This window comes from Bradysia coprophila, unplaced genomic scaffold (assembly GCF_014529535.1).
Source record: "Bradysia coprophila strain Holo2 unplaced genomic scaffold, BU_Bcop_v1 contig_297, whole genome shotgun sequence".
Taxonomy (NCBI): domain Eukaryota; kingdom Metazoa; phylum Arthropoda; class Insecta; order Diptera; family Sciaridae; genus Bradysia; species Bradysia coprophila.
This window is the reverse complement of record NW_023503555.1, coordinates 5,764,836-5,792,359: the sequence shown is the minus strand read 5'-3', so window position 1 is coordinate 5,792,359 and position 27,524 is coordinate 5,764,836. Positions and strand designations below refer to the sequence as shown.

Below are 27,524 nucleotides of genomic sequence, written 5' to 3'. Positions count from 1 at the left end.
ATGATGAGAGGAAGATACAGAGGAATTGGGACTCTCCGTTGGTCAATAGCAAGTTTAGTGGGATGTTTGAATCTGGTGAATCTGTTGATCGTGCGAGACTGCTTGCGTCATCTACTAAAGAGTCTTCAAAGTGGCTGCAAGTTGTCCCGTCGAGTCAGCTAGGTTTGTTATTAGATAACAATGCTGCGAGAATTGCTGTTGGTCGGAGTGCGTGATACGTTGGCTCCTTCATACATTGGTGAAACTTCTAAAAAAGCACGCTCAGTTGCAGAGAAAGCGGAGAGATTAAAGCATAATCATTATAGAAAACTTAAAGAAAATTATTTATTCACCCCGCTTGCTTTTGAATCTTTAGGTTGCATGGGCCCAGAAACAAAGAAATTTGTCACGAAATTAGGATCTTTGATGAAAAAGCATCAGGGGAAAAGCGTTCAACAGATTATTTATTGCAAAGAATTTCAATTGCTATTCAAAGAGGAAATGCAGCATGTATTCTTGGAACGTTGGGAAGGAATAGAGTGGACGATTTTTATTTATTGTAATTTCTGTTTTTTGAAAAGATCGATTTTTTACTGGCTGTGCAATTTGAGCAGTCTTTTTTTCGCTTATCTTAAAATAAACATATGATATTGTAAAATGCCGACATCGATGTTCCTAAGGAGCGACAAAAATATTCAATGGAACCGACAAGGGTAAAATTTACAACGATTATCGGTAAATTATCGGCAAATCCCATTGATTTCAACGATGTGGAATGTAAAATCAATGATTGTTCTATTTTTGTCAAAAATGGTCATATATTCAAGGTACTTCAAGCATGAGCAATACTCTCAATAGAGCACTTAAAGTCGACAGTGTATCATATAAATTTTGGCACTGTAAAAAAATTTGGCAGGCTGACAGCTGTCACTCGAAACACTTTTTCTTGAAGTGCGTTGATTTGATCAAAGAATTTTGCAGTGGTGAAAGAGAATGTAGAAAATAGTGTGCCCTCATCGAGCTCACTTAAATGAACTGGCTTATTCATAGTAAACTGGACTTTTACATACAAATTTTGACATATCAAGACTTGTTGAATAACTTTCTATTTTTTCTCTTTTATCGCTCTTTTAACACTTTAATAAAGTTCAGTGAACAGTGTTCACTATTTGTAGTTCAAGTAATGGTTTGAATAACATTTATTGTTTATTTCTTCCACGTGCAACTCCGGTGCAACTCTTTTTTTTCGCGTGCAACTCATTTGCAACTCTTTTGAGTGGTTTGCCCCTCGGGTCAAACCGACTTTCAAGATTGGATATCAGCCCTTCTTTCCGTGCCTTAAATGATTCTACGTTCATGAGATAGCAGCGACACAAACAAATATTTTAATAAGAAAATCTCTACAGACTTTAAATGGCTGGGATCCTTAACGTGTATGCTCCCCGGTCTCCACAATTTCTAATACAAATTTTTCTTCTTTAAAGAAAATGCACTTCCTCAATATGTGTGAGACTTTGATTACATTCAATTCCTTCACGTTAACACACTCCGTTCGGAGAAAAACTAATTTAAAACAAAATCCTCTCCAATTGTACAAATTCATCCATCAACAACTGTTCCCCGAACATATATTCTACAAAATATTTCAATATCAATGTCACATGACATAAAGCAATACACCAGTCAAGTCACACCATGTCTAACGTGAAGGAAAAAAAAAACAAATAAAAGATACGGAAAATGCGATCATGTTTATTGAATTTCACAAATGCCATGTTAAAGCGACGAAAAGGAAATGAAAAGCACAACCAAGGACTTCTCGTACAGAAGTGGAATCTAACCAGCACAACAACACACCAAAAAAAAAAAAACACATCGAAAAGAAAACAAGAAAATACTTCCCATAAGTATGTACAAAGTTTAACACATGCTTACCATGTAAAATGTACAAACTACCATAAAAAAGATGGGGACTTCCATCTAGGGGGAATTCATCAATTGTGTCTGTATGTTTTGTGTAATGTTGTCACCTCATCTATTTAAAAGCAACGAAAAAGGTAAACATGTGGGACTGATGAAAAATGTTATCCCTGTGCCAAAATGTCGTTGGTGGAAAGGGGTACGGAAACAGAGAAAAAAAAAAGTTAAACGACTGTGAATTGGAAAGTTTTCTTGTTGATATCTGACAAACGGTTGTTTAAAATTATCGTTCATGCGGTGATAAGATTTTTTTTTCGTTCGTTAATAAATTTGCATTGAAATTTAAGTCGAAGAAAAAGCAATTTACAACAACAGCAACAGAAGAATGGGAAATTAAATGAATCAGTAGGACGCAATTGAGCTAGCCTATATTAACAGACTTGGAAAAATTTAATCCAGTCCAACAGTACACATAAGATTATATCCATACAAAGTGGACATTCTTCCTTCTTCCCCTTCGGTACAAGACCGAATTCTTTTTTGGAATTCAAATTTAACCTTGAATCATTAGGTTCCAGAGGAATTACATTTAGTCATTTATGTACCTGTTTTGGACGATTGATTTAGGCCTACAAGTGAAAGTGTCTTAAATCAACCGTCCCAAACAGGTACACATGTGAATTTTCATGCAAAGGGCAGAAAACCCGAGAAAATTTGAAAAATTGCCCTCATTTTCGGCCCGAAGCATGAAGTATATTTTTTGTACCAATAAGTATTATTTACACAACAAGGGCAACAGCCTTGCGAACCATCAACTTACTTATCTCATCATATCTCAACATGACCGTAGTCACGAAGAACCTACGTTCATTAACCTTTCACAAATTGCAATAACACCCCAATTTAATAATCGAATCTGCTACTTCTTTTGCTACACGTATATTTGACGGAAATCATTGGTTTTACGACAAACGGTTGGAAACCTAAAATTTTGCATTTTACTGACGACTTGAGCCAAAGGTCTCACCATAGTTATGTGGGGTATCATTGGCGAGGTGGGGGAAAGTAAAAATAGTACAGATAGCTTTCATTAAGTTTAAATGGTTTACTCTCGCAGCAGAGCTGTGCGGCACTTAAAAGTAGTCGGATTCGAAAAAGTGTGGAGGCAAGAAGTGCTTATTATCCAGGGCTTATTTTAGAAAAATTCTGAAAAAGGACAGATTTTTTGGAATTTTTCCGAATTAAAATTCTCTAAAATAAGCCCTGGATTAGTCTAGGCAAGGTACATGACTGGGTGTAGATTTTGAAGTTGGTAAAATCGTATCGCCCCATTAAATACATCCGTCCCCAAGGTATATATTTCGGACTCAACGCAATCTTATCTTTCATCATATCATGTCCGGAGCGATAGCGGAGGACTTGACGCAGTCTAACCACCAAAAAAAGAACGAAGAAATTTTCTTGAGACGCATCAACTATGTATATGCGAACATTCTACTTTCTACTCGTTGGTCAATATCACCACAAAACCTATTCCATCATGTTCTCGCTTCAAATACGAGCAAAACGAGCTATCACTCGACTTTGTAGGTTTAAAATTACCGGAGACAATATAATAAGATAATTTTCTTGTAGGTCTGTTCCTGAACATCTGCCACTTGCGACATAGATTTTTTTGGTAAAATTTTTGTTGTTTTCAGTCAAAATTTCTTTGGTACAAATTATTGGGCAGATGATGAGGAAAACTAAACAACCTTGTTTGAACTAATTGGGCGTAAAATTGAATTTTTGCGTAACAAAGCTGAAAGCGTCAACTCAAGCGATATCATTCATTTTAAAAATTGTACTTCAAACACTGCGTCACACTTTTCTCGTAGATATTTTTGTTGGGATCTTAATATAACCGTAGTAATGAAGTTAGGTAAAAATTACACATAAGCCGTCTTTTTAACTTAGTTTTGCGAACCCAATTTAATTATCGAATCTACTACTTCCTTTGTTAAAAGTTTTTTACTTTTACTTCACTTGTTTTAGTATACGTTACTACATGAGGCAATGTTACCCAGAGCTCGGCGCTCAGGCAACTTGCGGACTTGTACTGTCCGAATGGAGGCCCCAATTCACACCATAAGTGTTCCTAAAATTTGAATTTTAAGTGAACGATTTGATGAAAAAGTGAACCGAAAAGTAAATTTCAACGCTTCATTGTATGAAAATGACGCTACGTTAGAAAGACCTCCGCACTTTCTATTTTGAATTTCGACCGCACTTACGGCGTGAATTTCCAACATTCTGATGCTATTTTAAAGCTACATTATTCAGAAACTCAAATCAACGGCTGCAACTCCACACATGTCAGAGAAATCAAAATGTAAAATTTAACTCACCCTAGCAGTTAGTGTCTTTAAAAATGTGCCAGAAGCTCACTAAATTATTGAAAACAATTTCGCGACCTCGTCGCTTTTTAGCCCCGTACGAAGTACTGGGGGCTTATAAGATTAATATGCCGTTTGTAACACGTCGAATTGGAAGCAGACAGTAAGGGCAAAGCATTTGGTTATGTTCATAGATGACGAATCCGCAATAAAAAAAATGTCCGTCCGTCCGTCCGTCCGTCCGTCCGTCCGTGACCCCTCTAGCTGGAGCAAATCACAACCTTTTTTCAAAATTCTTTTTTTCCCCGATTGGTATCGACAAAAGTAAGGTCAAGTTCGAAAATGGGCATGGTAGGGTCGGCCCTTCCAGAGCTAGGGCCCTATAGGTGTTTTTCAGTCTTTCGACGATATCTACCGAAATACGCACGCAATAGCTGCTTGTGATATATCAAATGAAAGGTATTGACGAGTAGAACAAAGTTGCTGAATATTGTTTTTGGGTAAGATGCAACGTGGGCTTGTTGGGAGGGCTCAAAGGTCGTTACTCGACCCTAAGTGTTTTTTGCACATAAATCGAGTAAATCTCATCCGATTTTGCTAGATTTTGTTCCATTTGAGAGATAATTGAATACCGAAAATAACGTGGCGAAAAAAGTTTCAAATTTGGGCCCTTGGACTAAGGCCGCTACTCGGCCCTAAGTGTTTTTTGCACATAAATCGAGTAAATCTCATCCGATTTTGCTAGTTTTAGGTTTTTATGGAAGGTAATTGAATACCGAAAAGAACGTGGCGAAAAAAGTTTCAAATTTGGGCCCTTGGACTAAGGCCGCTACTCGGCCCTAAGTGTTTTTTGCACATAAATCGAGTAAATCTCATCCGATTTTGCTAGTTTTAGTTTTTTATGGAAGGTAATTGAATACCGAAAAGAACGTGGCGAAAAAAGTTTCAAATTTGGGCCCTTGGACTAAGGCCGCTACTCGGCCCTAAGTGTTTTTTGCACATAAATCGAGTAAATCTCATCCGATTTTGCTAGTTTTTGTTTCATTTGAGAGATAATTGAATGCCGAATAGAATGATGGCAAAAAAGCTTCAAATTTGGGCCCTTGCACTAAGGCCGCTACTAGGCCCTAAGTGCTCTTTGCACATAAATCGAGTAAATCTCAACCGGTTTTGCTAGTTTTTGTTTCATTTGAGAGATAATTGAATGCCGAATAGAATGGTGGAAAAAAAGTTTTAAATTTGGGCCCTTGGTCTAAGGCCGCTACTCGGCCCTAAGTGTTTTTTGCACATAAATTGAGAAAATCTCAACCGATTTTGCTTGTTTTTGTTTCATTTGAGAGGTAATTGAATACCCAATGGAAAGTTGGCAAAAAATTTTGGGTTTCTAAAATAATGTCGGAAATTGTTGGTTTTATTTGAAAGGTACTTCGTACGGGCTTTCGTAATTGCGCTATGCGCAATTTTAAAAATGAACAGTTTCAGTAAATTTGAGCATGCCCAACTTGACTTGCATTTTGGTAACAGACGCATTAGAGGGTTGTAGACGTATTAGGGGACCGGGCGTATTACGGCTACGTTCGTATTATGGTTACGGACGAAATAGGATTACGGGTCGTACGGGGCTAAGTCGCAGCAAACGCTCCGACTGTTCTGATGCCTTGTTTTCTCTATCAAACTAACCGTCACACCGACTCCAAACACCAACTCCAAAATAGAATAAAGCTCAACTTCTTGAACTACAAAATCATAATTCCACCGTTGTCATTGTGTGTAAGTGTAACATCCGCCAACATCCTTAAATTACATAATAAATTTAATTGAACAATCGTCCTCCGTAAAATACACGCAGCAAGCGAACAGACGTAAAAACCATATACGAAAATGTCTTCTAAATGAAAAGACTTTTGCCATTGTCAAAACGTAAACGCTCTACATAACTGCAGAAAAGTATCAAGGATACATGCATATAACATAAAGCAATTACATGCCGACAATGCTATGTGAAAATTGTTGAGAGTGAAACATTTACAGCCACAATAATGTACCATAACAACTTGTGGGGAAATTAAATGCGAAATTCCGACAGAGATTTTTTTTTTGCTGCCGTACTTTCACCAAGCGCCGCGCCGTTTCGGTAATGTTGTTGAGATTATGTTTTGGTGTTATGTATATACCCTCTCGTCGCTTCCTCTTTTTTTTGGTAAAATATTTTCGGTTTTTACCAAAAGTCATTTCGTGAGGGTGCTGGCTTTTGTTTCTATTAGCATCGTTGCTTGTTGGTGTTTGTAAATAAAAATAATAAAAAAGAAAAGTTCCAATCTGCGAAAATTCAAAAAATTAATTGAAAATTTAAAGATTAGGGTTGTTTTGCAGAGATGATTGTGTTATGCATGCGGATTGCGGGAACAATATCCCTAGAATCGTCAATTACATAAGGATCAATAGGGAGCTTTAAAAATTATCTTTTGAATGTTTCCATCCCAAGGATGAATCGAATGATTTCTGATTTCTCAGAAAAAGAAAGTGTGTGTACTACAAAATGTACAATGGATGGGAATTATTGTTCACTGTGAACATATCACAGTCAAGCATAACATTTTGATTGTATTACCATGTTGAAGCTCCTTCAAAGGGGTTTTGAGAATAATGTTTTAATGATGTCCTACTCAAACGTTACTACACAGATGACGTGAAGTTGACAAACAACAAAATTCGAGAAGCGTACATTACGAGAATTTTGATGATACAACCAGAATTACCGAGGAAATCTTATTTTCTTCTACAGCCGTTAATAAACTCAAGGTTCTTTTTTTGCGTAACCATTAACTAAACGACCTTATAGGTTTGGTAGGGTTTTACGTATACATTCAGAGAAAGTGAAATTTCAGCATGAATTTACTTCATCTTTTTTCAGCTGATTCACACATACAATCAGTTTATTATAGTTGAAACCGCTATACGCACGCGCGTGGTAGTCGTAAAACCGTATAAACAGTTTCGATTGTTTGTGTGGATCAGCTGAAAAACAGCTGAAACCATTCAAGCTGAAATTCCACCACCCCTAACTGTAAAAGAAAAACCTTTTAAAATGTTGGCAACTTAAGTTTTAGTCTTCAGTGTAAAAACAACTGAAGGTAATTCCGGGTAATACAAACCTTTAGCGGCTTACAAAAATACGAAACCCTAATTTCGGGTGAGTTTTAGTGCATCGCAACAGTTCTTTTGGTGTAGCTCTAGCGATTTTAAAGGCGTTGATGGAATGTGGTGAACGTTGAAGAAGTATCCCAATACTGCGAAAAATCATATGAAGTCGTAAGTACTACCATACAACGAAGTGAAGTTGGTTCAGTTGTAATTACTGAAGTACACTTAGAATCGCTAATATCGCTAGGTTGTATATGGGGAGGTTACACCGATCGCTGGACTCGGCGATGCCGCATCGCATAATGGCAGCTATCGGCGCCTTAAACTGCATTTAAGAATGAAATTTCAACTGAACTAAAATTGCGCTACAATTTTGCATGAAAATTGCAGCAAAGTTCAGTAGATTTTTATGATAGCCCCAGTAGCCAAGGTGCTGTATGAGGAGGTTACGCCGATAGTTCGGGCCGTTATCGCAAAAATACACTGAACTTTGCTGAAATTTTCATACAAAATTGTAGCGCAATTTTAGTTCAGTTGAAATTTCGTACTGAAATGCAGTTAGGGTTACCAAAAGCTGCCATTTTTAGTTTGTGATACAGTGACACAGTGAAATAATTGTGATCGGCGTGACCTCCTTGTATAAAACTTGCCACCGCATTTCATGTTTAGTGAAAAAGATGGCGGTCCGCAATGATCCAATTAACAAAATGCGTTGGCTGATCGCTCGTTAAAGTAAAACGCTAAACGCATGTTCTTGAAAAAAGCTTGAAATAAAATATTCAAAAATTAATTCAAAATTCCATTACGGCTCCACACCTGTTTCATATCAAATATATAACATTCTCCAATGCTTCCCGGCATAGCCGACGTCAATGGGTGAAACTTTTGACCTTTTTATTAACTCCGTTCAATGGAATATTTTTCCAATTAAACGTGCAATGTGGTAAGCACACAATACATTATTGACTAAATATGGAAAATGAAATGTAGAGAAGGCTGTTCAAATATTTTAAACATTTTTAACACCGGTTTTGAAACGTAAACTCATTTGACGTACGTTTAAACTTACTTTAAATTCATACTTCAGTATTTGCCTTGCCAAAATTGAACATATGTCTGACGCGTTTACTGAATCCATCGCACACCATGGGTACGGGGAGGTCAAACTTTGTAGTCATACGAAGTCCAAAGTCATAAAACAGAATTCACGCTGTAACTGCGCTATAGAAGTTGATAAATGAACGAAATAGTACATTTCGTACCTAGGACTAAAAGTCTTTTTAGTGAATTCGATTCCAGACCTCGCCTTCGGCTCTGTCCTGGAAACCTTTCACACGCTAAAAAAGACTTTTAGACCTAGGTACGAAATGTACTATTTCATATTGGACGGAGAAAAAGTTTCGGGTACTAGGTATGAAAAACAGATTTTAACCCTTTCTTGTAGTGAGAATGGAACGACTTAACGCTGCTTTAAAAAGACCACGTTCCATTTTGAATTGTCACTTACAGCTTGAATTCAACTTAGGTCAATAGGCTTTTAAGAACAGTATTTGAGGAGAGATGTGCATGAACCGAAAAATTGCATAACTCTCGTCATTTATATGTGAGTTTTAGTCACAAAAATCAGTTTTCTCTTTATTTTATGGAGTCATCTCCTCCTGACACTCTCACTCTCTGACATGACACTTAGTTCTTTTAGGGAAAGTTTCCTCCAAGTAATTGTAAACACAAACTTTGATAGTACGAACGCAAACGATTTCATTGACTGGAACATGAATCCCTTTGATATTACTAAGCTGTCAAAGGTGGCAAGTAGGGTGGCGGCAACAGTCTGCGGACATATACCACCTGTCAGACTTTTTTGTCCATTCATAAAAAAAGCTTTTTATCAGTAGGTGTCCGACTGCTGGTACATGTACGGAGTACGCCCACTCTAAATAAATATCGTGAGTGAAACTAACAACGCGAGGGAATGGGATTATACAACCACGCTGCGGTTGAGCTATTTTTTTTCGACTAGTATATGCAAACTTCGGTACCGCTTTTTGTACTTCGTGATACATAATGATAACCTCGAAACTTGAATGAACGAATCTTAAATTTATTTAATGAAACCAAATTTCGTGTATGTTTTGCACATATGGCTGACATGTCGCTTATACTATTCGATTGATAAGAAAATTTGGATAAAATTGCGGATTCATCAATATTTATCAGTTTTGAATTTAGTGTTGTGAGGTGTGTACTGATATCGAAAGATGTTTGTAACGAACGTTTTTCGGCTACTTTTTCTTCTATTGAATTCGGGCATTTTTCTGGAAATCGACTCTTCATCTTGCAATGTCTTCGACAAGAAAGATTTTGATAGAAACTCAGAATTGAAGTTTGTGCATGTGGTTTGTATAATTGAAAATTTTTAAATGTTCTAAGTTGTGGTGCGATCGGGAGAGATTCCAATCACGTGTGATGGAGTTGAGTTTCACTTTCGTCGTCTTAAACGGTTACACTTACAGCAAGGATTTTTTATGAACCTATCTCATTTTTGACGTCATTCCATTCCGATATTAAATGACGTGGCCGACTGACTGCTATCGGTGTATGTATAGTCGTGTCGAACGTTTCGTTTTCTATACTTTATAAGTCAACCATTGACATGAACATGAGTCACCCATAACCTTTCCATTGACCTCACTTTATTGACGCCGTAAGTCCACTAAAGTCGATGACTCACTCCCATTCACGCAATATTTCCCCGATATCAAAGCAGTGAAAAGGTCAGTTGGTACACGCCTGAGGTGAAGTTTCTTCTATCTCGCGACAGGTGTACCAACTTATCATTTCTGTGTACCGAAAGTGTTGATTTTTAATTAAAGGAAGGGTTGAGATATATTTTTCAATTTAGTTGTTCATCCACTGATTCACGCAAAATTTAAATTCTGTGGAGCATATACGGGAACTGTTGAAATTTATGGAAATTTTTTTCATGATTAACCTTATTTTCTCCACTCAAAAAGCCATGAGAAAATAACTACATGCTACATGCGTCGAAAACAGTACTTTTCATGTTTGAAGCACGTCTTTAAACGCCATCAGCATGTAAAGTCCATTACATAACTCGGAATAAAAGTGAAAAGTCTCGTTTTCGTGTGTTTATTGACTCTACTTTTCATCTTTTTATCCCTAGTATACTATTTCAGTGACACTTTGTCTGATGGCAGTTCGAGGGATAAAATGTCTCTTTTCTCCCCTCCTGTTTTGACAAGGAGGGAAATAGAAATTTTTCTCCCCAAAGTGTCACCTTGGTTTTTGTTTTAAAAAGTTGTGTGACGACTCGCTCTTGTTGGAATATTTATATTAAAATTTCCTATTTTATTCACTCTGTCAACAAATAACAATTTTACTCTGGTTGTACTTTTCACCTAATCAGCTTTTCCGGCATGGCGATAGAAGTCCCATCATACAAGCTCCAGGAGACCTATATGATCAGTCAAAATGGCCGGACGGATTGGGCCAATTGACGAACGTAAACACTATTGAACCTGCTACATATCAAAGCTGCACTTACTTTGATTCTGTTTTATTTACTAGTTGGGAAAACAGCAGCAGTTCAACTTAGGTAAATGGCTTCGATCCAGATACAATGGTTTCCTATCGCCGTCCTATAAATTCGATGAAATCTATATTCAATCATCCGATGTTGACCGTACGTTGATGAGCGCTCAGGCCAATTTGGCTGGACTTTATGCACCGAGAGGGAGACAAATTTGGAATCCGTTATTACTATGGCAACCAATTCCCGTCCACACGCAGCCCCAGGAAACTGACTATTTGATTGCTGGAGAGGTTCCGCTTACGTGTACGTCTTACCAGAAAGCACTGGAAGCGCATCAGGAATCGCCCGAATACCTCGCTGAACTTCAAGAGAAAAAACCTTTTTTCGATTATATTTCTTATCATTTGAATGCAACCGTTATTGAAAATTACATGACTTTGCTGTTGTTATGGGATGGTTGGGTTTGTAATACCGCCCATAATTTACGGTAAGTTCATTGAATTGATGTCCAATAGTTGATCTAAATCATATTCTCTGGAATTCAGTATTCCAAGTTGGGCGAAACCTCTTTTCCTAAACAACGAAGCATACTACAAGGCAGCATTAAAGTACTACTACCTAACGACCGAAACACCGTATTTAGCCAAATATTTCGGTGGATTCTTGTTGAAGGACATCTTAGACCGGCTATCAAGCAAAGTTGGAAAAACTCTCGACCCCGATCGTAAATTCTGGATTTACAGTTCACATGATTCTAAGGTCTTCGGCTTTCTAAACTCGTTGGGTGTATCAGATGTAAAGACTTTAAGAACCGGAATCATTCAGAGACTAAAACCAAAATTATAACAATTTTGTTGCAGAATAAATTCGCTGGCTACACGGCAACGGTTATCGTGGAATTGAGGTCGTACAAAGACGAAAACTACGTGCAAATAATTTACAAAAATCTGAACGAAACTCCATATGTGATCAACATTCCTGGATGTGGATACGCCTGTCCATTGGAGAAAATGTACGAAATCTATGCTACCATCATACCCAAACAGCCATTCGACGTTGAATGTCAGATCGACGAGTGAGCAGTTTGTCAGAAAGTTGTGATAATTCTTATGTCCGTGCAGGATATCTTGTAATCGATGTATCTCAAGTAAAACCCTTTTTTTGGCCAACCAAACAACGTGTTTCACTTCTATTTTATCACATACTGTTTAACTCCCAATCAACTTTCCAAGCCCTACAGCTATTTAAATAATGCTTCGATTTTTACCCTCAAAATTCCCAATCCGTATCAACTTCACTGCTTGAAGTCGCTGTTGCATATGCCTGAAAATCCGGCATCACATTTCTATATGAATGGAATGCATTTCACATCCGTCCAACCTCGGAATAGGTTCGATTTCGTGGACTATCATAATCGTATAGTCCACGAAATCGTATAATACGTATAATATTCGATTTCACACGTTGTTGTGGAATATAATGCACACTTTGCATTATATCAGCACTACTGGTACCGATTTTCCCTTTCTACATGAGGGGTATCATATGTAGATTTAAATGAATGAATTCGAATGAATAAAACTGCGTTGTAAGTTGTTTGAACATCAGCTATTGTTTAAATTGTGTGACTACTTCATATGTTCACTGCACATAGGCCACAAGTTAGGAAGTTTAGTGAGGACTTGAAATTTCATTTTTGAATTTGATTCGCTAGAGTTGTTCTCGTGTAAAATGGTATAGTGACCAGTTGTGCTACAAATTTGTAGGAAATCTACCGGCGAATTTAATTTAAAAAAAAAGTCATGTAACCTGTAGCGGGGTAAGTTTATCTTTAGGTAATCTATCGCAGGGTTCTACACAAAAAATACATGGAGACAAAGTCACCTGCTACAGGTAAGAGTTTCAACTATTTTTGGTCAGTGCGTCACTGCGCGGCAGAGTAAAGTAAACAAGGCAGTAGAGCTTGATTTGACAAGGGACCTAAATTATCGAGTGGCCTACTTTTTAGCGAATAAACTTATTCAATTTATGTCAGTGTCCATTTGAGTTCATTTTCATACAGTGCATTAGGTCCCTTATTTGACGTTTAAAACATAGCTAACGCCGACCCGTACGAAACACCTATTCGTATCAAAAGCCTTTAATGTGAAACTCTTCATTTCTCTTACTTCATTTTCTTCTCTGCTGAAAAACTATTCTCCCTTTAAAATCACTTACATTATCCACTCTTTGCCTTGTTATCATATACAACTAAATTGCCGGAGGCAATATAGACAGCCCCGTACGAAGACAAATTTCATAAATTCCTATTTAAACAGCTATATACCGCTATATTTAACTATATTTCACTATAAATAAACATTTCACAGAGGAATATGCTATTATATAGCTCTATATGCCTGTATATAGCTCAATATAGCTGTATATAGGTATATATAGATGTCCATATATGGAATCCCTGAAACCCCTCACACTTAACACATTATTTCCATGTTAACAGAAACTCTCTAAGCATCATTTTTCCCACTTTATATCACTTTTAATAAAATCCAATATGGCCGCCGGCAGCCATTTTGTTAGGAGACCGGAAATAGTACCGACGCTTTACATTCGTTAATACCTTTCAAACAAAAAAAAATTCATGAAATTCGGTCAAAATTTACTCGAGATATTGACAAAATACTCCACGTTCACTGTACGGCCGAGTAGCCAGATAAGAGCTAACTCCAAGAGACCTAGCTCACGCTCCGGAGAACATAATTTCATAAACTTTTTTTTCCCTGATTGGTACGGTCAATACCTATCTAATAAAGCTAAAACGACATATGTTCAAATGTGGCCGACCTACAAGCTAAAACTGCTTGCCGCCCTGTGCCTGTTTCACACCAAGGGGTCTAACTCACGAGTCGGTCATCCGATTTCCATAAACTTTTTTTTGTCGATCGGTATTGTAAATACCTTTTATTTGACGTATCACATACAAGTTTAACGTTTAAATGTCCGGAGATATCTTTGAAAACCCGTAAAGCACTTATTGGGCCACAGCTCGGGAGGGGTCGATCCAAAATCACTCATCTTCGAACTTAGCCTGTCTTTTGACATTACCAAACGGGAAAAAAAAGAATTTTCAAAATCGGATGCGTTTTACTCAAGTTATCGTGCAGACAGACAGACGGACAGACGGACATTTTTTTTTCGCGGATTTGGCATCTCTAGACAACCACAATAGGTTTCCCCTTACTCAGGGAGTCCAATTCGACGTGTTACAAACGTATGCGTAAACCTATAAGACCCCAGTACTTCGTACGGGTCTAAAAACTAACCGCTCCTGCTCCTATGGTTTACTCTGACGTGGTCACTGTCGACATAATATGATGAGAACGGGCATTTTTGAACTGGGCAAAAACAAAATTCATGAAATACTATCTGACATTAGGAGGCAAGAGTTATGATTTCATTAGTTTTAACATACATTTTGCTATATAAGGGAACATACGATAGTATATGATAGGCATAGGATAAGATGGGCAGGAAAGCAGATGCTTTCCAAGTACCTAAGCCGCCAATGGGCCTGTTGTGCATTACCCATATTTTCGATAGATTTATTATTTGTAAATTGTAAATCGTATGATTCATCTACTAGGACATAGGTGTACCGAGTAGTTGCCATTTTTAGAATCACGATTGTGACTTACACCTAAAAAAATCTTGTCCAGCTCAGCTGTAGTCTTTGTACGAATGTACTGTACAAATTCGCGACAAGTACATTATGTTAACGTAGCAGTAATATTTACAGCACAGCTGTATAAATGTACAGTTGACCGAACGTTGATTGTCTGATCCAAAATTAAAAATTGTACAGAAAATATAGTCAAAATCCACCATTTTTCATTGTTATATTAAGCAGTACGTTAAATTAAATAAACGAAATTGAAAAAAAAAAAAAAAAATGGCGCCCACTGCGGCTAGAACTCATGACCTCCGACACTCTAGTCCACCACCTTACTCATGCGCCAACTCAGAACTTGTGTTTGGCAAACATTATGTCAAAGAGATGTTATAATAGCGTACGTCTCCATAGTACTGTTTTTCTGAACATTAATGTTCAGCTGAGCAGTATTGTGAAATTGAACTTCAAAAGTTCTCATATTCTTATACTGTTGTGCTGTAATGTAATGTCAAAATATCGAAAATAATTGAGAAATACCAGAAAATTTGATTTTCTTCGAAAAATATGTTTTTTCAATTAGTAGTTTTTCATTTTTTGATCTAAGGGCAACCTTTAAAACCATGTATATATCAATCATAGACGAAATGGGTCCGATTTGGATAGGTGGATTTTCAAAAGAATTACTCACAACAACTTTTAAAGCCTTTTACCTCTTGATAAAACGGATTGTATTAAGTTGTTGATATCCAAAATAGAATTTATCGTCATTTACAATTATTTTATTGATCAACAAGAAAACAGGACTTTCGCCGGCTTAATTTTCGACGTATTTAGTGGTGGACACAAATCACTGAGCGAGAAGTACCACTAAAATAATTTATTATCGTCCATAAGACTATAACCCCAATATTACTAAGAATGAAAATGTCATTAGTAACACAAAAAAAAATACTTAGGTTATGTTTATATATAGATCATCTTCATAGCCAGTAGGCACTGCGTTTCTTTCGTAAAGATAGATGACTTGTTTTCGTTGTATGAGTTAAAACACACAATACAATCAATCTTAAGCGGTAGCTCTCATCACAAAAGCCTCCAAATTGGACATTTGTCAAAGTAGTGTTCATGCTATGAGCAGTGCGTTGGCCATCCACGTTAAAAAAATTTCATACACATGAATGAATGAACGAAACATTTAACGAAACTTAAGTGAGGTTACGTTTGAATAATAGTCGGTGCATGCTTGGATCATTTTGTTCGGCGAAACCGTTGCTTGGAAAAAAATCTATAATTTGTTTACGAAAATAGTTATTTATGTATAACTCGGTGCGTTAATAAAACTTCAGTTGCACATAATCCGTCTTATTTACATAAAATCTGGTTTCTACATTTAGCGTACTTTAATAGAAATTTTACCGACCCTGAAAATAGTTAGTATTAAATTTTTTTGATGTGATTTCATCAAAGATTCCATCGCATAAGGAATATGAAATGCTTTAAATTGATATCCGGAAGGATAAAAGATGCGAGTATTGACGCCGTAAGTGCGGTCGAAATTCAAAATGAAAAGTGCGGAGGAATTTCTAACGTAGCGTCATTTTCATACAAGGAAGCGTTGAAATGTATTTTTCGGTTCACTTTTTCATCGAATCGTTCACTTAAAATTCAAATTTTAGGCACACTTACGGCGTGAATTAGGCATCCTGCTATCTACAACGACAGCTTTTACCGTCAATTACACTAAAAAAAATCATGATCTTTCATTATTCCAGTTCATTTATTCACCGCTGAATTTATGAATTACGAATAAATCTAGAATTGTCTTGAAATTTCATGCAGTTTTTAGTCTTGATATTATGGAAGTTTCCACGACTTACATTCAATTTGAATTATTCAAACTGTCATTCGTTCAGCTACCACGACTTACATTCAAACTGTCATTCGTTCAGCTATATTGTACATTTTACATCTCAATAGTACTTTGGATCTGTCACAAATCATGTACTGCTCTGCTGTACAAATTCGCGACAAGTACATTTGGTAGCTTAACAGTGCAGTAGTACATCTTAGCTGTACATAGTACTGTCATTCCGTTCAACATTCAACAATTACGTACAATATACAGATATGCTGAAAACTAATGTTCAGCTATGTTGTAAAATGAACAGCAGAGTTACCATACCCAAATATTTTTTTTATAGGTGTACGTTATAACGTACAAGAACTGTGCTCAGCAATTTTTTGTGTTTTTCGTAGAGGCCTTTTACGTTCGATAGAGCTGACTAGTGTTAACTAACAGCAGAGACTAATCATTTACGATTAGGAAAAACCCTATGAACTATGTCTGACAAGGGAATCGAACCCGTGACATATAGGGCGTGAGTCCATCACTCTACCGAACAAACGAATTCATATCGATTTGTTTTGCCATCGCTATCATTAACAGATGAAACACCCGTCTGCGAAACGTTCCACTTGAGGTTGTGGATATCTTTTTAATAAACTACTTAACTAAACTATACTCAAGAGTCAAGATAAGTTTTACCTTTTTGAAGGACTTTGTCACGACAGAGTAAAGTTAAACAGGCAGGAGCGCTGATTTGACTAGGGACCTGAATAATCTAATAGCCCTATATTTTTTGCGAATAAAATTTTTCAATGTTCACTTGAGTTCATTTTTATACAGTGTCCCTTATTTGACGTTTCGGAAATGAACCGCTCCTGCCTGGTTTATTTTACTCTGCCATGACTTTGTTTGTTATATTCCGTCCCACAAGCATTTCAGCACATAAAGAGTAGCGTTCTCTTTAAATTTCTTCCAAACCGTACGTATATGCAAGGCTGTTTACTTTGGGGAGGTCACGCAGATCGCCATTTTATTAGATACGCGGGAACACACCTTTTCCATACAAACAAATTCACCAAAATTTAATTTGTATGGCGTGGTGAATTTTTCGTATGAAACGTGGTGTGTAACCCGCGTATCCCCGCGTATCTGCATCTGCGTGACATCCCTAAAGTATATAGCCTTGCGTACACGATGTGAGTGAAACGACTCTCTTAATGGCGAGTACACAGTTTTTGAAAAATGGCTGTAAAATCGACACTCTGCAAAATGATTGAAAAATTACACTTACACTACCGTTTAGCTTTAATGACAGTTCGTTTGAACAATAGAAAAGAGGAGGAATTTTCATTGTTTAAGCAAACCGTCGAGTAAATGGAGAGCCAAACGGTGTAGTAGGTGCGCTGCCAGCCTGATGAAAATGCTCCTTAAACAAAGTACGTCTAAAGAATGCCCTGGAAAATGTGAACAAAATAAAAGGATAAAATTAAATAGGAAAAAATCACATAACTCATGCATCAACTCTACAGAAACAACCTGCATGTTGTAGCACCCAACAAAACAAATCATATTTTCTTGATCACTATAGTTGAGCCTTTATTGGAAAACTCATCTACAATATGCAAGGCCTGGATGCTAATAAATATTCAATTTTGTCACATCATGAGCGTAAGCCTGCACAGTGTACATACAGATGTTAAATTTAATCGAAAATCAATTTGAATATTTTGCTGTCCTTCATGCATTTATTAAGAGCATCGAACATCTTTCATGCACAATTTACATCATCTTATTTATGTATTCGTCTTTTTCCACATCCTGTGTGTATATATCGCTTCCCCCCTTTTAATATAATTATTTTGCCTTCAAGTTGTTCCAAACAACTATTAAGAGACAATAAATTTTTAATGGCATTATCACGAGGCAAAGTTTCTTTTTTATATTCCCAATATTAAGTAACTGTTTTTATTATACATTTTAAGACGACTTGTTACAACAGGAAATTTTCCCCAATTAAGAAAAGCTCTTCCAGATAAGACTAATTACCTCCTGCTAGGATAGCAATTAGAAAGCTATTTGTTTGCATCAAGTTAGGCAGTATAATGATTTTCGTATCTGGAAGTTTAATCGGTTTTGATAGAATTTTTCCGGTGTGTTTGTGTGTGTGTTTTTTCCCTGGGTATAATATTGTCGGTTGTCATGCATTCAATCATGATGACTTCTATGGAATGATATCAATTTAATGTGAAATAAAGCGATGATAAATGATTGAATTTAACACATGTTTACATTTGTGATGTGTTAATCGGATAATTAATGTAAATTTTCAGCTCATTTTCACATTGAGTTAATTATTCGGTTGTTGTTGACAATGTTTAGTTATATTATGTAGGACTAATAGTATGTGATGTAAATGACCTTCAAACAGTGGTGGTCAGTGACTTTTTTTAGGAAAACGTTTTCTCGAAATTTCCCATGTCTTACCAAATTTTCCGATTTTTTTAACTAATTTTCCCAACTTTTTTTTTGGGGAAAATATGAAGAAATTTGGAAAAATACTTTTCCAAAAATAGTCCCTGGATTAGTGTAAAACTCAAACGTTTTTTGTTTGCTCAGTAAACAAATAACTACTTTCATATGTACAAGGTGTGATTAACCGTTTTTCTACAAGAAGCAAAAACATCAACTCGTTACACAATTTTTCAAAATTAAAAATGTAACAGTTTGGGGAAGAAAATTTCTATTTTCAACCCTGTCAAATTTTTATCAGACAAGTCGTCAACAAAACGTAATTTTCTTATTCACGTTTGAGTGGATAAAATCTGGGAGGTTACGCAGACCGCCACTTTAATAGATACGAGGGAACACACAATGGTTATTTGTGTATCTGTTTTGGACGATTGATTTTAGGCAATTTCGCGGATTGTAGGCCGAACGAAGTGAGGCTTACAAGCGAAAGTGGCTTAAATCAACCGTCCCAAACAGGTGCACATGTAAGTTTTCATGAAGCATGAAAAACAGAATTCACATACTATGAAATTATCAAATATGAGAATCCATCTTCAATGAAAATGTGTTAATTTTGTGTGTGTCACACGCGTATCTGTATCTGGGTGACCTCCCCAAAGTTTACAGCCTTAGAGAAAAATAGGTTAATCGCACATTTGAAAAGTAAATTAAATTTTTGACTGAAATGGAAGGAAAGACAAATTTTGGTTTTGAAAAGACGAAGACAAATTCGAATTTATAGGAGCACTTCTGGTAATTCCAACCAACTAATATTAGGCGCCTTTACATACTGTGACTAACATTCTAATACCAGATACTGTCATCACAGAATACCATTTTCTAGAAGCATAAGGAATTAAGTTCCAAACAAAACATTTTTATATTTTATTTCGATGCCGAACGTAATTTGAAGTATTTTTACATTATATTATGCATGGAAATTTTGCATAATTAATTTTTAATTCAGTAAAGTTTCATGAAAAATTTAGAAAATAAGCAAAGTCAGAAACCTTCGTCAACATGCGTGCAGCGCGCCATCTTTTTATTCAGTCGAAATTGCAAAAATTTACATATAAAACAATCGGGATATTTAGCAAAGATGTAAACAAAATGTCCTTCTTCATTTGGCAAATGACCCTTCTCCATCGGGCTGTACATGTTATGAACACAAAATCAGCTTTATGAAAAAAACTAAAAACTTTTTTGTTAATAAGGCTCGAAACGGGTCGGGTTCGGTCAGACCGGAACCCGAACCTGATCTTGACCCGAACCGGAACTAAGACTTCGGGTTCAACCCGAACTTGACCTGAACCTAAATTTTCGATTTCGGGTTCCAACCGAACCCGACCCGAATCCGAAATTATTCAACCCGTACTTGACCCGAACCCGAATTTCCATTTCGGGTTTGACCCGAACCTGATCTGAACCCGAAATTTTCAAATAGATCAGGTCCGGTTCGGGTTAACCCGAAATTTTTGGCATTTTTTAGTGTGTCAGTTTAAATATCTATTTAATGTATCGGATTTCGGTGAGAACTTGATCTAGATCTAGGGTGTAAATTGTTAATGGAACTCTTACGTATTTTGGTGTAGTAATCTGTACAAGGAAAATTTACGATTTATCGGGTAGCATTCCCGTCAAATCACCCAAAGTCGAGTTAGAGAATAACACGAAAGCCCGAAGATTGAATTTTCAGCCGAACAATTGCAACATTATTATGCATCAAAATGGTGTTATTTGATACAAGCTTTGGAATACGGGACACATCAATTATGTGTAATACCTTGAAAATCTCAAAATGTAAAAGTTCTTAGCGAAATCAATTTTCAACTATTTTAATTCTTGAAAATAAGCCCTGTCTTATGACTACCTGGAGTTTTTGACCTGTATAGTAACTTCCTTTACACACAATGTGCAAGTATATTGAGAAAAGCAACAAATCGGGTTACAATGAGAATATCGAAAAAAAAACAGCTTTTCACCTCCCAAACCAAATTAATTCAAACCACTCAAAGTCCAACAAAGTATATTGTCGATATGTTTCAACCTGATGCTTATGAATAAACGAAAAAGACTGCAACGGGAGTCGCCTGCTAATACCAAAAGCTTTTAGCGTAATCGTAAATTGAAAAGTCAATTCTATCTGCTTCAATTCCGAATGAATTCCACCGAAAAGGATTAAAATTGGTTATATCGGATGACTTTGTGAATCGTTTCACTTATTTCAAAGTATTTCTCTTTATGTATCACCGTGGACAAGGTCGCTCAGTCGTATTGGGGACAGTTTAAGTTTTTTGTGACAATTGTGTGTTTGCGTTGCATCTGTGACATCGTTCAGAATTACTGTGAGCACGACCCCGAAAAATCAAACCGAATCTATAAAGTACACACTGAGTTTTCAGGGAAATTATGGGAAGTTATTGGCATTGAGGCTTGTCGCTTACACTTTTATTTTCTTCCATTCTCAAAAATAATTTACAATTACATAGCACTGCTCCTAGCATTGACACTTGCATGTGAGACTTCAAAAAACCGTCAAATTTTGAAACACGTATGCGCGTATTGCATGGTGCCGTGTGTTTCAACCACGGCAGAGTAAAATAAACCAGGCAGGAGCGGTTCATTTTCGAAACGTCAAATAAGTGACCTAATACATGAGATGAAAATGAACTCAAATGAACACTGACATAAACAAGCGCTCCTGCCTGGTTAACTTTACTCTGTCGTGGTTTCAACTAACACTATGACTTCTGTCACAGCACTGCTACTAGCATGAACACTTAATTGATAAGTGTCAAATTTGGAGGCTTTAGTGATACGAGCTACCGCTTAGGATTGTTTGTATTGTATGTTTTAACTCGTACAACGAAAACAAGTCATCTATCTGTATAACATTAACGCAGTGCCTACTGTGATTTCATCAGCCTCCGAATATTTTCTATGTTCGTGGCAGTAGCACTGCTTGTAGCATTAAAATAGAATATACTAAAAGGCTGATGAAGTCACAGTTGGTTTTGTGTTTAATTTGTAAATATAGATGACTCTTATAGTCGCTGCATGAGTTAAAGTATGTGACACAAACAATTTTAAGCGGTAGCTCACTAAAGCCTCGTAAGCTTTCGTAAGGCTTAGTGACTTATTTTTGGCCAAGACATGATTGTCGATTGCAATTCTCTTCATTTGGTAAAAAATGTGAAATCATGACTTCACAGTGAAATGTCGCTTTAAAGAATGTATTGTCTTACGATTCGTTGACGCTTGTCAGTTCTATGTTAATGCTAGGAGCAGTGATAATGAATAGGTTTATTTTAGAACGATTCGATAAGCAATTTTGGATTTTTCTCTGATTTTCGTCCCTTTGCATGAAAAATTACATACGTACCTGTATTGGGTGATCGATTTAAGACACTCTTGCTTGTAAAACTCATTTCGTTCGGGCTAAAAGTCCAAGACACATACGTAAATAACTATTGCACGATATAGACAGTCATGTCAAAGATAAATAAGTTCTGACAAAATGTGATTTTATTTAGCAAAATGTGGACAACTGAAGTTATAGTTATTTAGGTGTCTGTGGTGGACGGTAGATTTTAGGCAATTTCCTAAGTTGAAGCCCGAATGAAGTGAGGGACGACACATGTGAAAGTGACTATATTTGAATTGTAGCTAAATGAATGAAATTTCATTTTTCTTATAATTCGCTAGTGTGACACGTCCTTTTGCACTAATTATTAGAATGTAAAGGGTTGAAAGTGACTTAACAGAAAGGTGTATAAAACGCATGCATTCAGCTCCATCATCCTGTTTGTGCGGGTCATGCGATAATGACAACGGTTAGCAGTGATTTGCATCCGTCTTTTTTTATTAAGCGAACAGGTGAAACTTTTTCCCGACTTTCAATATAAAAAATTAATGGAATCGTGTGAAAATTTCAAATATATATTCATCGAGACTTGTTATACCCAAATGAAAATCCATTTGCCAAAGCATTTCAAGAACAAATTTTCGCCTCTCGAAACCAATCATACCGAATACAAAAGATTTACAAAAAAAAAGCAAATTGATCATTTGCATGATTTCATTGATGATTACTTGATGCTATGTGCATGTATAGATAAGATAGGTCTCCCGTCTCTGAATGGCTGAATTGGAACTATTAAAAGTATGTGTCTCGATTTCAATGATACTATAATTTATTCCCAACCAATTTAGCCAACAAAAAAAAGCGGAGAAAAGAAAAATCAAATTTCTGAATGTACATCGCCGTATACAATATTCTTCAGCTCCAATATTGTACACACAAGAAAGCCAAAGCCACCAAACGCGTCAAAATATTTGCATTTTAATAAAATATTGTTGGTGGCATGTGGCGCACTTTGATGTCATTGGTGAAGCAAACCGATATTCTCTAGGAAATATATATCTATAATATAAACGCGCTGCATGACACAATGGCATCCATAAGCACATACAATATACCAACCTAGAAGCGAATGCACAGTGCAGACGTTCCTTATGTGTACACTATGATATAATATGCACACCAGTTTTAGTGAACAGGATATCGGAGGAAACGTGGTATGAATGAACCATAATAATTGTGTGTTAGAATTATTGTAACATGTTGTTTGTGGCATCACACGACATGCACATCTAATTGTGTCCTCGGTTGCAATAAAACAAACATCTATGACCGACCTATAACACACCGAATAATATTCCAAATTTTCGGTAAAATACATTTTGTTTATGGACTTTGCAAGCTGAGAGAATAAACTCAATTAAATTTCATTTTAATTCCAACAAATTCTCACTTGAAATTAGATTTTATTTCTCATTGAATTAGGGGTGCAACGTTCCGACTATTATTATTGGTGTAAATTCGAATTTAAGCTATTCGAGCTAATATTCTCCAACGTTGTAAACTTGGGCAGGATCACATGCCTCACAAAATCACCACACATGATAACGATAATCAATTTTTTTTACACCATCGCTTCCGTAACATAAAACGTGATGTGTTCCGTGTGACCTATCCTAGTTTATGGAGCTCAAGGCTTTACCCAAAAATAGTTTTGTACGGGAACAGAGCCGAGAAATGATAATAAGGCACGTAAGGCACTTAAATAAGTGAGAGGCGTCGCTTGTAATTTCGCTGAAACCATTGAGATACACCACAGCACTGCTTCTAGCATGAACATAGAAAATATTCGGAGGCTGATGAAATCACAGAAGGCACTGCGTTTCTGCTCAACAGATAGATGACTTGTTTTGTTGTATGAGGTAAAACCTACAAATTTGACACTTGTCAAATCAAAGTTCATGCTAGTAGCAGTGCTATGGTTAAACTCTACGTAATATACATAACTCTTTGGTTGAAACTGAGAAGAAAACTATAGTTTGTTGAGCTATAGCATATTGGTGTGTCGATGGCTTACATTTTGAATCTATTGACGATGTGCAACAAAGGGTGCGACGAGACGTGTAGCGGAAGAAAATATCGTCACTAACTGGCCATTTCGAGAGCGACGTATAGGCGACGTATAGTGTCAAAATTGACACTAGAACAAAAGAATTCTGTCAATTTACATAGTAGTACGAATTGCACATAGAAAATGGTTTCAGAAACACGTTGCGGAAACAATATCGTTACACATGCACACAGCAAAACGAAAGAGACCTAATTAAAATTTTCCTTTTGGTATATTGGTATATTTTAATTATAAGTAGGTCTCCTTCACGTAGCTATGTGCAGCCAAAGTAAGAAGTTCAATCGATAAATATCACTCGAAAATGTTTGTCACAAAATGTTCATTATGGTTAATTCCTTGATAACACGAGTAATTCTAATTCTCCGTATGAATTGAGTTTGGTTTACCGGAACCCGAACCTGAACTAAGATCTCAGGTTCGACCCAAAGTTCACTTGAACTGGAAAATTTAAGATTTCCGATTCAATCTATTCAGTTGATATAATTTTCTTGTGAAAGTTAGTTTCGAATAAGATAACGGAACAGTCCAATTGATAAAGCCTGACCATTTAATGATATTTTTGAAACAATTACAAAGATCTATTTGAGAAAATCAGTCAGTCAAGGGACCTGACCCTTCCAAAAGATGGGCACTTGTTTTATTGTCGTTGGTCGGTAACATTTGTGACTACAACAATTCACCTAGATTCAAAATTATTGCGCCACTTTGACTGTGCAGCGCCACCTTGCTGTATCTATAATATTTGTGCTGTTTTTGCAACCAAATGTGGTGAGATGTCAAGTAAAGATGCCAACTATCCTCAACACACGTTGTCCACCACCATTAAAGAAATTTTTTTCTAGCGAAGTTCATAGTTTTGTGTGCCTTACTCACTTTTCAATTTGACAATCTAACGGGACAAACAAGAGATTTGAAGGTAAAAAGTAAATCTCAACTCGTGAAATCTGCTCAGAAATAAATTAAATCGTTTTGTCGTTCAATTCAATTTTCATCGATTTCAGATGCGAAAACCATTAACTCCGATCGCTGTGGAAGAACCAAACCAATCCACCTTACCAACCGCACTTCGGTTCGGCGTACGTTCAAAGGTACGAAATATTTTCATTTTTTTAGGTTATGGGCAGTGTTTGCAGCCGACTCCATTTCTTTTCATGCATTGGGGTCAAATTTTTGGAATTTTTCTCATGATTTGGCCCCATTGAATGGAAAGTTGTCAACTGTTGATTTCAGGCACTTTTGCGAGTTGTAGTTCGAACAAAGTGATCGTTCATGATACGTAAATAAGGTGTCGTCCATAAATTCGGCCCTCTCTTGCATGTTTTTAGACCACCTTGTTCTAACTTTTCGTACACCTTATAACACGCATGTCATCATATTTATGGATGACATCTAACTATTGCATTAGAATTTTGAGAAGGATCAAAGAACGGTTTCATTTCGTCTGTATTTGAATGCGCAGCTTTCACCAAAAATTATGTTTTTCCAGAGAACCACAACGACATTAGATGTGCCCAATCGTGCCAAACGAGCGCGAGCACTTTCACTGCATAAGCAGTGTTTAGACCAACCAACGTACATCGACTGTAACGAGAAAGACGGGGCTGATGCGCTCATAAATTGCACTGGGAATGGTTCAAACAAAAGTGAGTTAGCACCCGTCATCGACAAATGTTTTCACTGAAACAAAAATTTCTTCCTCGAGCGGCTATTTCGAGCTGAAGGCAATCAGTAGCTGTGCCTATCGAATTCAAAAGAGTTGTGCTGTTGAGTGCCACTCACTGATTTGGTCATTTTCGCTTTTCAGATCACCGTTCTTGTCTACCACCACAGCTTGGTAAAATGAAGCAGAACCAATCTGACCAGTGCAACGGTGGCCTATCGTGCGTCATCTGTGGAAAGGGATTCTTGGATGGCGTAAGCTCAAGTCAATAAAATCTTATTCACATCCTTTGACGTGAAACATATTGTTGGTATTCCAGGCAAAGCAGCTGAAATGTTACCTATGCTTTACATGCTACCACTCCATATGCTACGAGCCCTTTAATTCGGTGGGAGATATCCGAGTCCATAACGAAAAACGTTTTTGCTGTGTCTCTTGCCAGAACAGAGAGAAAGCATCACCAACAAAAAATTCGACAACAGTTCCGAGCCGGGTCGGTAAATCGCTGCCAACCGTTGCTGAAGCCGTCGACTTGGAAACCAGTGAAGTCGATGAATTTTTGGGTTTTAACAAGTCGGATGTGCCACCGTTACCAAGACGTCGCTCCAAGTCAGTGGATTGTTCAGTATCAATCCAAAATGAGCCCAATTCAGCTAATACAGATCGCAACAACATTCCCAGAACGGCCAACGAAAATATTATCGATACGAATGACATTCCAGACGCGTCCGCATGGACTTTGAACCAGGTGTACAAGTACTTTATGAAGATATTTCCGCGTCACGCTCATGTCTTCGAAGACGAAGAAATAGACGGACAGGATCTTTACCAGCTGAAACGCGAAGATGTTGTTGGGCGATTCAAACTGAGAATCGGACCATCACTCAAAATTTACGCACATATACTGAAGATGCAAAAGAAGCGAGAAAATCGTTTGTAGTTCGGACCGAATCAACTCTGTAGACCCGCGTTCTGTTACAATAAAAGTCTTTTGATTATTTTTTAAAATCCAAAGTTTTTCTCTTCGCCGGACGCAGTTCAAGTAGTGCTGCGTTGCTTCGTCCAGTAGTAATTTATCACGGAAAATGTGAAAGATATTATTCAGAAGCACTACTAGACCAGACCATCACTCGGAAAAGATCAATTTTTAGTACTTGGAAAATAAATTCAATTCATGAGGGGAGTCGGTAGAGCATGGTCGTGAACGTTGGGGAGGTCACACTGAAATTCACCAAAAACGAAATCGTATGACGGGTAAAATTTCTAATATGGGAAGTGGTGTGTCACACGGGTGCTCCGTGACCTCCTCATAATTACAGTCTTCAGGTAGAGGACGTAGATGACATACAGTAACTGTATGTTACCAGCAAAGCATGC

The 27,524-nt window shown here is 36.9% G+C and overlaps 2 protein-coding genes across 3 annotated transcripts; both read left to right on the top strand.

Moving 5' to 3' along the window:
* Nucleotides 1-9,620: 9,620 nt before the first annotated feature.
* Nucleotides 9,621-12,145, top strand: LOC119078456 (lysosomal acid phosphatase-like). Its single transcript, XM_037185988.1, has 5 exons — nucleotides 9,621-9,814; nucleotides 10,846-10,941; nucleotides 11,007-11,458; nucleotides 11,517-11,766; nucleotides 11,832-12,145. The coding sequence occupies exons 1-5, from the start codon at nucleotides 9,677-9,679 to the stop codon at nucleotides 12,048-12,050; spliced, it is 1,155 nt and encodes a 384-aa protein (XP_037041883.1). The 5' UTR covers nucleotides 9,621-9,676; the 3' UTR covers nucleotides 12,051-12,145.
* A 13,127-nt stretch (nucleotides 12,146-25,272) lies between these two features.
* LOC119078455 (polyhomeotic-like protein 2) lies at nucleotides 25,273-27,155 on the top strand. Of its 2 annotated transcripts, XM_037185987.1 has the most exons (6): nucleotides 25,273-25,403; nucleotides 25,489-25,575; nucleotides 25,974-26,130; nucleotides 26,292-26,401; nucleotides 26,467-26,477; nucleotides 26,526-27,155. In XM_037185987.1, the coding sequence occupies exons 2-6, from the start codon at nucleotides 25,489-25,491 to the stop codon at nucleotides 27,085-27,087; spliced, it is 927 nt and encodes a 308-aa protein (XP_037041882.1). In that variant the 5' UTR covers nucleotides 25,273-25,403; the 3' UTR covers nucleotides 27,088-27,155. The 2 variants fall into 2 exon arrangements, with proteins under 2 accessions (XP_037041882.1, XP_037041881.1); XM_037185986.1 differs by having other exon boundaries at nucleotides 26,467-27,155.
* Nucleotides 27,156-27,524: the final 369 nt, after the last annotated feature.

Bases quoted from the DNA above. Each gene is read 5' to 3' on its own strand.
- LOC119078456 (XM_037185988.1), top strand. From the start codon at position 9,677: ATGTTTGTAACGAACGTTTTTCGGCTACTTTTTCTTCTATTGAATTCG. The intron at 11,459-11,516 runs GTAAGTTCATTG...TCTGGAATTCAG, and splicing joins AATACCGCCCATAATTTACG to TATTCCAAGTTGGGCGAAAC. The intron at 11,767-11,831 runs GTAAAGACTTTA...ATTTTGTTGCAG, and splicing joins ACTCGTTGGGTGTATCAGAT to AATAAATTCGCTGGCTACAC.
- LOC119078455 (XM_037185986.1), top strand. From the start codon at position 25,489: ATGCGAAAACCATTAACTCCGATCGCTGTGGAAGAACCAAACCAATCC. The intron at 26,131-26,291 runs GTGAGTTAGCAC...TTCGCTTTTCAG, and splicing joins TGGGAATGGTTCAAACAAAA to ATCACCGTTCTTGTCTACCA. The intron at 26,402-26,466 runs GTAAGCTCAAGT...TTGGTATTCCAG, and splicing joins GAAAGGGATTCTTGGATGGC to GCAAAGCAGCTGAAATGTTA.